Source organism: Scophthalmus maximus, chromosome 19, assembly GCF_022379125.1.
Source record: "Scophthalmus maximus strain ysfricsl-2021 chromosome 19, ASM2237912v1, whole genome shotgun sequence".
Classification (NCBI taxonomy): domain Eukaryota; kingdom Metazoa; phylum Chordata; class Actinopteri; order Pleuronectiformes; family Scophthalmidae; genus Scophthalmus; species Scophthalmus maximus.
In genome coordinates this window covers 2,363,433-2,372,500 of record NC_061533.1, presented here as the reverse complement: position 1 = coordinate 2,372,500, position 9,068 = coordinate 2,363,433, and the positions used below count along the sequence as shown (strand labels likewise).

At 46.4% G+C, this 9,068-nt stretch overlaps 1 protein-coding gene across 2 annotated transcripts in view; it reads right to left on the bottom strand.

Moving 5' to 3' along the window:
- The window catches only part of fras1 (Fraser extracellular matrix complex subunit 1), a 166,539-nt gene that overhangs the window by 59,613 nt on the left and 97,858 nt on the right, over positions 1-9,068 (bottom strand). For both annotated transcript variants that reach the window (XM_035639221.2, XM_047329026.1), the window contains exons 14-17: positions 7,832-7,975; positions 4,931-5,071; positions 4,015-4,155; positions 3,752-3,919 (exon numbers count right to left, since the gene is read on the bottom strand). In XM_035639221.2, coding sequence (XP_035495114.2) covers positions 3,752-3,919; positions 4,015-4,155; positions 4,931-5,071; positions 7,832-7,975 — 594 coding nt within the window. The remainder of the gene's footprint in view (positions 1-3,751; positions 3,920-4,014; positions 4,156-4,930; positions 5,072-7,831; positions 7,976-9,068) is intronic.

The following is a 9,068-nucleotide window of genomic DNA, read 5'->3' as shown; positions in this document are numbered from 1 at the left end:
CTCTGCCAGCAGCCGCTGCCCCAACCGGTCACGAGTCGCTCGCACTAGCGCCGGAGCGAGGGCCAGTTCCAAGACGGGGCTCCGCGGCGCCAAAGTATTTTATCAGAGATGTGCCCCATCCGCTCCGTTTGGACTTTTTACTTCAGATCCTGAGAACGCTTTACATCTGAATGATTGCAGCTGTTCGTACGGAGATGAAAGGTGCATCGGGACCTTCGGCGATCGGCTGTTGGAAACTGTACAACTCAGAAATCATGTGGCGTGGCATCAGTACCCTGAACGCACCACGGCCTTGTCAGAGGATCAGCAAGAGTTCACGTCTTTGGCACAATTTCCAAGACTTTAAAGCTGCAGTGTGTAATATTCAGAAGAAATTGAATATATTGTCCATAACTCTGTGTTAATATAAGAGTTAAATATAGTCACATGAGGTGGACCGACCTCCGTGTGAGTCTCCATGTTTCTACGTCGTGTTCAACACGGTTGTTGAACTAAACGCTCCAGAACACGTCGCGTTCACGTTGAATTTTCAGACGCTGACGGAAACAGGAAATGGAATCGACGGTGCGCCGCCATAAAGTGTCCCCTGTCGGTCGCTCAGCGGTTTGAAACTTTACCACCAGATGGCGCCAGAAAATAACAAAAATTACACACTGGGGCTTCAAGGAAAGGAAATGCATTTGGAAGATGTATTGATTACAAGTACTTTTTAAATTTAGAAATGAATGTAAATTATTCTCTCATGCAGCTTTAAGCTTGTCCACTATTACACTTTAAAACCGACGTGTGTTAAATTTAGCTTCATGTCTTGGGGGGGTTTGGTCGCCGCGGCAACATTCCTCTGCTCGTCGTCTTTTTTTCGTCCCTGGATTATTATTTACCCTTCGCCCCTTATTCGCTCCCGCACCCTCCAGCCCAGAACACAGCAGCTGCCCTCCAACACGCCTCTGTCGCTTTGGACGCACGAAGACAAATAGCTGAGCACCACTACCAGCTCCTGTGTGTGTGTTTGTGTGTGTGGGTGTGTGTGTGTGTGTGTGTGTGTGTGCAGTACCTGGCTGTTTTGTATGTTTGCAATGAGGTTTGTGTGTGTGTGTTTATAATTACTCCTCTCTGGATTCTTTCAGAGAGCTGTCAGCTGTATCCAGGGCTTGTGTACACACTGCATGACAGCCGCTGGCAGGAGCTTTGTGTGTGTGTGTGTGTGTGTGTGTGTGTGTTACCCTTTGGAAGCGCCTCAATGTCAGAGCGAGAACTTTGCAAAGTCACGCCGACCCAAAACCGTCAGTCTGCGATTCCCCCCATCATCGCCAACCAACCCGCGCCCCCACCTCCCACACACACACCTACCCATAATCCTCCTCTTCGCTGTCAAGTGTGAGACCTTAATGGGCTATGGAAGAAAACGACAGGCTAAATGTTTCCGTGACTGAGTTTACGGCCGACGGACGCGCTCGCTCATGCATGAACACGCCGACAAGACTCATTATGGCCACGTGTGTGTGTGTGTGTGTGTGTGTGTGTGTGTGTGTGTGTGTGTGTGTGTCAGCTCAGACGCTGCCAAACGAGTGGCACATAAACGTTCATATTAACAGTCATAATAAAACACACACACACACACACTCTGAGGCATATTAAGGCCTCCGGTCAAAATTATTTCATTGATTCTTTTACTGCATCCAATTTGTTGCCGGGTGGAGACGACACATCGATTCCCGTCGAGGCTGAATTCATGTCATCCTCATCGCACGTTATCCGGAGAGCGCGTTCCGCGTATCGGATTCATTCCTTTGTGTTTTGTTTGTTGTTTTGCTGATGGGGTCACCATTTGAGGTGGCGTGAGGTTGATGCCATGGATTCAGTTGGCGAGTTGCTCCTCGGCGCGGCGTCCGCACGGGAGTCCTTTCTCTAAATGATGGATAGGAGCAGAGGATCCACACCGAGGTCCTCATGAATCACTGAGCCCCGCGCACAAAGTCTCCCTCTTCTGGGTCACTTCGCCGAAGCTTGTGGCCAAAGTTCAGACTCCGGAATGAATAAGTTGAGAGAGAGCGAGCGAGCGCGCCACAATGTGGGAATGAGTTGGCGGCGGATGTGAAAACTTAGGAGACATGACAGGATCTCACTGTAGCGTGACGGATCTCTTTCTGATTCACAGACTTCGGGAAACGTTGGTCCGATCTACTTCCAGCGCGGCAGGTGTTTTGCTGGGGAGACGTGCAGGCAGGTAACCTGTTGTCTGGTTTGTTTTGGACGACTTGGACATTTTGATGCAAGAACTATGAATTCATTTGAAGGACGAAAGGAGAGAAGAATGAGATGTAGTGTGACTGACAGGAGGAGTGTGTCACGATGCTGAATGACAGAGGTTTTCATCCTAACACACTCCCTCAGTCGTTCTCTTTCTCCTCTCTCTCATCCCTTCTCTCGTCGAGGTTGTCTTGACCTAAATATGGAAAGTACGTTGTGATTTGGCGCTACTATAAAAACAATTTAACTGAATCGATCACCTCAATGTCCTGCACCTCATGTCATCACTCATAATCCTTCCTCTGTCCAGTTACAACTTTAAATTCCACTTTAACATAAGTTAACTTCAGTGTTGGGTTATAAAAAACGCTGCTTGGCAGAGAGTGTGTGTGCGTGTGCGTGTGTGTGTGTATGTGTGTGTGTGCGTGTAGGTGTGTGTGTGTGTTCGGCTCCAGCAGATGAAAATTGAGCCGAAGAAGGAAAATGTAAAGCTGAACGAAACGGCGGCATTTGGCGACGGACCCGGCCGAGACAGCAGGTAGAACAAATGGTCTCCTTCCTGCCAAATACTGAGCACAGGCGCCGTCGGTGGGCACAAAGACGGAGCTGAGAGGGAGGGAAAGGAGATAGTGGAGCGGTGGTAAACGGATCCAGTTTCACAGAACAACAGTTGGAGGGAAGAGGGGGAGGTAAAGAAAACTGATTATGGTCTTTTCATCTCCTGTTTCCTCCTGTTTGTTGTTCTGCTCTCTGGAAGAAAAAGGAGAACAGACCTCCTTGTCTTCTGGCAGCGGTGGTGTGTGTGTGTGTGTGTGTGTGTGTGTGTGTGTGTGTGTGTGTGTGTGTGTTGTTGGTAGTGTGGGTGATAATTATTCTCACTTGACAGACGATCCCTTCAAAACCCAAAACCCACCTTGAAGAGAAGGCCATTACACGCACGATTTCACACACAGAGAAAAAAAACAACCTAATCAGGCGTCTCCACACACACACACACACACACACACACACACACACACACACACACACACACACACACACACACACACACACACACACATATTTAGTCAGCAACTCTAGTTTAGTTAAATATCCAGGACTTATCAATAAATCAATCTACTGATTATTTTATTAATTAGTCGACAAAATAAAATGCCAAAAGATAAATCCTTATTAAGAATTTCTTTCCCATCTGACACCAAAAAAAATAAACAAATAAATAAAATAAAATCCTCTTACCGGAGAAGCTCCGACCCACAAGACACAACAACAACAACAACAAATCACACGACAGATAATCAATTATAAAACTATTTTGTCGATGACTTTTAAATATTTTGAATCAACAAGATCTTGTATGTCGGTCATGGAGTCTTGTTCCGCGCTCCGACTGAATCTGGGCGGTTCTGAACCTCTCCAGTCGCTCGTTTCAAGACGATCGACTCGCTTGAGCGAAGAACACCAGAGCTGCTTTCTACCCCAATGAAAACAAAAAACGCACCTCTGCACGTCTGCGCGTCGTCCAGGAAGCTGCGTGCGGGACATCCCGCCGCGCAGACGCCGCGCCGGAGCGGGGCGGACTGCGGCAGGAGCGCCTCCTCTGGTTTGAGGCAGCGGAGGCAGTCGGAGGCCAAGGGGCCCACGCAGGAACGGCAGGACGGGTGACAGTCTGGAGGCGTCACCGCGGGAAGATAATTGTTAAGTTACTTGTCTTTTTCATTACAGGCGTACGTTTGTCATTTTTCCCCGTATTAGAGCTCTCACTTTGGCAGGTGTCGTCCTGTGCGTACAGTCCCTCTCCGCAGGCCTCCACACACTGGCCCTGGTGGAGCAGGAGCCCGTCGGGACACTGGGAACACTGGGACACGGAGGGACCCAGACACGAGGCGCAGGAGCCGTGGCAGCCTGAGGGGACGAGCACACGGAAACATACCGTATCATCATCTTTAAAAAAGAAGTATTATAGCTATGCAAATAGGCCTGTATACGTTATCTTTTATCATAAAAGTTGACTTGTAAGATTCTACATTTTTCTACACCTGAGCAGATTCCATAGATCAAAAAATGAAAGCATGGATAAAGGCAGTTAAATATGAAAAATTGATCAACTCGTCAATCAAAACACAACAATTCACTTTTCTTTCCTGACTTTTTGGGAATGTTGCTCAATTTGTGTGTTGTACATTTGAATAGAAATATGAAGAGTTGCAACAGTTAATCGATGAATCATCGATTACTAAATTAATCGCCAACTGTTTTGATCATCGATTCCTCGGTTCAAGTCGTTCTTATGGGAAAAGAGGTCAAAATTCTCTGATTTCAGCTTCTTGAATGTGAATATCTTCTGGTTTCTTTGCTCCTCGGTGACAGTGAACTGAAGATCTTTGGTGTGTGGACGAAACGAAACATCATCTTTGGGTTTTTTTGGGGAAACACGATCAACATTTGATGGATCAAACAACTAATCGATTAATCGAGAAAAATAATCGACAGATTAATCGCTAATGAAAATAATCCATAGTTGCAGCCCTAGAAAATATGTTTTTAAAAACAATATCCGTATAGATTCGCACTCAGTCTGGTTGAGTAAGAACCGTGTGATTCGCTCGAAAGCCCCAGAACAAGTGAACCTTGAGTGGCAGGGATGAGTCGCACTGAAAGACTTGTTGGTTCACTGTACCTCTGCATCTGCTGTGGTCGTCCGGGTAATGGCGAGCCGGACACTGGGCGAGGCATTTCCCACGATGCAAGGCGGTCCCCGGCGGGCAGCTCATGCACCCGGCGTTGTCGGGGAAACAGGAGGCGCAGGACGCGTCGCAGGCTGTGAAGCGCAGCGTGCAGGTGTTAATGAAAAGTCACCTCGGTGAAATGTGCTCAAACTTCTTCATGTCTCGTCGTGACGTCCAGCGTGAACGTGCGAAAAAAACAACCTTATAAAACAGTCTCGTTAAACACAAGTCAACATGTGTTCCAGCATTCTTTTTACATCTGAGTGTTTTTCCGCTCTGCTGCACCAACACGCTCACACAGATCTTTAACTCCGTCCGAACAGATGCTCGAGTCACTCGACAGGCTTCAGGCGGCAAGCTGGAGGGGACAATAATAAATATAAAAAAGGGGAAAGCTATCAAATCGAGTCCAGGACACGGACGGATTGTTAAAAGCCCTTCAGCTCTCCCTCTCTCTCCAGATGTTGACATTTGAAACCAGACGTCGAAGAGGAAACGATTTGACCTTTTTCACGCAAAGGTCGCCCGAAGTTCTGACCTTTTCCACGAGAGGGCTCCTCCTCGCAGAGTGATTTTGTTTTACTCCAGAAGTGAAGACAAGGGTCGGTTTCTAACAAGAGCTTCGTCTTTACTCCAGAAGTGAAGACGAGGGTCGGTTTCCAACAAGAGCTTCGTCTTTACTCCAGAAGTGAAGACGAGGGTCGGTTTCTAACAAGAGCTTCGTCTTTACTCCAGAAGTGAAGACGAGGGTCGGTTTCCAACAAGAGCTTCGTCTTTACTCCAGAAGTGAAGACGAGGGTCGGTTTCTAACAAGAGCTTCGTCTTTACTCCAGAAGAAAAGTCTTTACTCCAGAAGTGAAGACGAGGGTCGGTTTCCAACAAGAGCTTCGTCTTTACTCCAGAAGTGAAGACGAGGGTCGGTTTCTAACAAGAGCTTCGTCTTTACTCCAGAAGTGAAGACGAGGGTCGGTTTCCAACAAGAGCTTCGTCTTTACTCCAGAAGTAAAGTCTTTACTCCAGAAGTGAAGACTTTACTCCAGAAGTGAAGACGAGGGTCAGTTTCCAACAAGAGCTTCGTCTTTACTCCAGAAGTGAAGACGAGGGTCGGTTTCCAACAAGAGCTTCGTCTTTACTCCAGAAGTAAAGTCTTTACTCCAGAAGTGAAGACTTTACTCCAGAAGTGAAGACGAGGGTCGGTTTCCAACAAGAGCTTCGTCTTTACTCCAGAAGTAAAGTCTTTACTCCAGAAGTAAAGTCTTTACTCCAGAAGTGAAGACGAGGGTCGGTTTCCAACAAGAGCTTCGTCTTTACTCCAGAAGTAAAGTCTTTACTCCAGAAGTAAAGTCTTTTATCCAGAAGTGAAGACGAGGGTCAGTTTCCAACAAGAGCTTCGTCTTTACTCCAGAAGTAAAGTCTTTACTCCAGAAGTAAAGTCTTTACTCCAGAAGTGAAGACGAGGGTCGGTTTCCAACAAGAGCTTCGTCTTTACTCCAGAAGTAAAGTCTTTACTCCAGAAGTAAAGTCTTTACTCCAGAAGTGAAGACGAGGGTCGGTTTCCAACAAGAGCTTCGCCGTCGCCCTGAGGGACGCCCCCTGTTCCTGCTCCTCCACATCTCACCAACTCAAAAATAGAAATCCATTCATATTCATGGACGATCTCTTTCTACTTCAGAGAGCGTCTGAATCCTCATTAGTGGAAGAGAGAAGTTGCTAATTATTGTATTCTTTATTATTATTAATCAAACTGTTTGCTTGCTCTGGTTACTGCTGACTTGTGGTTTTCTGGAGCGGATGTTGGCGAGAAGCTCCGCGGGGATTATATAAAAAAGTCCAAACAAACCTTCACCTCCAGTTCATCGCTAACAATAAACCTCTTATTGTGTCAGGCGCTCTGATATGATTTCATCCGGTATCAGCTTCCAGCCGCACGGCGAAGCTCATCTCTCATGGATTTCAGATGGACTCCATCAAAAAAGACGAAACCCGTGCTCTAGGTTTTTCCTAGTTTTGTGGATAATAGTGAAACGTGCAGAACAATGGCCGATAGCCAGTAACATACAGTAACATACAAGATTCTCAGGTTTAAGAAACTCTCGTAGTTCAGAGGAAACAGTGTCGACTGTCTGTTACGCTGCGTTCACACTCGCCACGCAACGTGAATAACAGAAACATTCAAAATAGTCACGTGACAATATTTTTTTTGAGTTTAATACGTTTATGGCCATTTGCTGGTAAATATATACATATATATATATATATATGTATATACATATACATATATATATTTACATACATATATAAAACTGAAGTAGACATGTCAGGTGACGTGGCTCTTATTAAATAGTAAAACAGTATTTATCCGTAAGAAAATGAAAAAGAAAGAAAACTGAGGTGGATTTAGTCACAAATTAAAATATGAACCAACACTTTTGATTTACAAGCGTTGCCCTTCACATTTGATCCTGTTTTTTTATAATAACTCGAGGAGGAGTATTCTTCATATTCCTGTAATCCTCACAAATCGAAAAACCTTTTATGTGCGTGCGTGTGTGTGTGTGTGTGTGCGTGTGTGTGCGTGTGTGTGTGCGTGTGTGTGTGTGTGTGTGTGTGTGTGTGTGTGTGTGTGTGTGTGTGTGTGTGTGCGTGTGTGTGTGTGTGTGTGTGTGTGTGCGTGTGTGTGTGCGTGTGTGTGCGTGTGTGTGTGTGTGTGCGTGCGTGTGTGTGTGTGCGTGTGCGTGTGTGTGTGTGTGTGTGCGTGCGTGTGTGTGTGTGTGTGTGCGTGTGTGTGTGTGTGTGTGCGTGTGTGTGTCCGTGTGTGTGTGTGTGTGTCCGTGTGTGTGTGGCGTCTCTACCATAGCAGATTCCCTCCTGGCTGTAGAAACCGCCGCCGCAGTCGGGGACGCATTCCCCGTCTTTGAGCAAGGCAGCCGGGTCAGAACACGACACACACTCCTGTTGGCCCGGCCCACGACACTCCGAGCACGACTCCTGACAGCCTGGCGGAAAAGATTAGAGAGAGGATCTGTTTATTCTCCTTTTTTATCATTCATCGGTTTTTATTCCTCTGAACGCACGACTCCATTCCGCCACACTTTAACTCTGACGTGAACAGACGAAGACACCGTGGTCATTGTGAGAGATTGCCTGCATCAAACCCAATTTCAAATCTCCCCAGATAAACCAGACGACTGGATTCAAACAGCGACGTGTGTGATTTGTACTGAATCGCATAAATTATGCAAAAAACACAAAACACATTTTATTTCGTCAGAAGAGTTAATCAGGAGCGTACAGCAAGAAATCTGAAAAATACAAACTACAAGACTCTGGAGAGTCACACACACACACACACACACACACACACACCGAAAAACATAAAATAAAAACCGGGGGCAGAAACAAAGTGTCGCCGCAGAAACACACACAGGAGCTCAGTGACAACTGTGGCAGCGCTGCAGCACCGGGAACCATGTTAACTTCACAAGTCAACAGCACTTGGCTCCAGCCCCCCCCCCCCCCACCCCTTAACAAAGTACAAAACTTTCAAATCCTAAAAAACAACAGAGGATAGTTTTCTCCAGACCTCAATGAACTTGAGCGCTCCTTCAAAGGCACAATCTTCGGAGACCCCGTAGCGGTTCCCCGCCGCCACGGACCTTGTTGTTGTGGTTTCGTTAGAACCTATGAGATCTCTTCAAATCTCTGCAAATGTCTTTAGCTTGGACGGACGAAGTGTTGAGTTGTGAGGTGAAGAGAACAACACTAACATGGAGTCAAAGGTTTACGAAGTAGAAAGGAGAAAGAGACAAATCAATGAAAGTCAAAGATGAGGAAAAGGCTGAGGAAGCGAAAGGACGGGAATTCAAAAGGCGTAAAAACCCATCGGGACGGGGAGATACAGTATTATTCACTCACGGAGGACGCAATTAATTTAATCAGCAGCATGTGAGATGTGCTGATGACAATCTCACTCAATTATTGGGAGATGCCAGAAGTTGACAGAATATGTTATTGCAGAAAGAAGCTGTCGGAAGATGAATCTCCCCCTTTCTCCGGATTTATAAATGCAATCGTTTGAATCGCTAACGT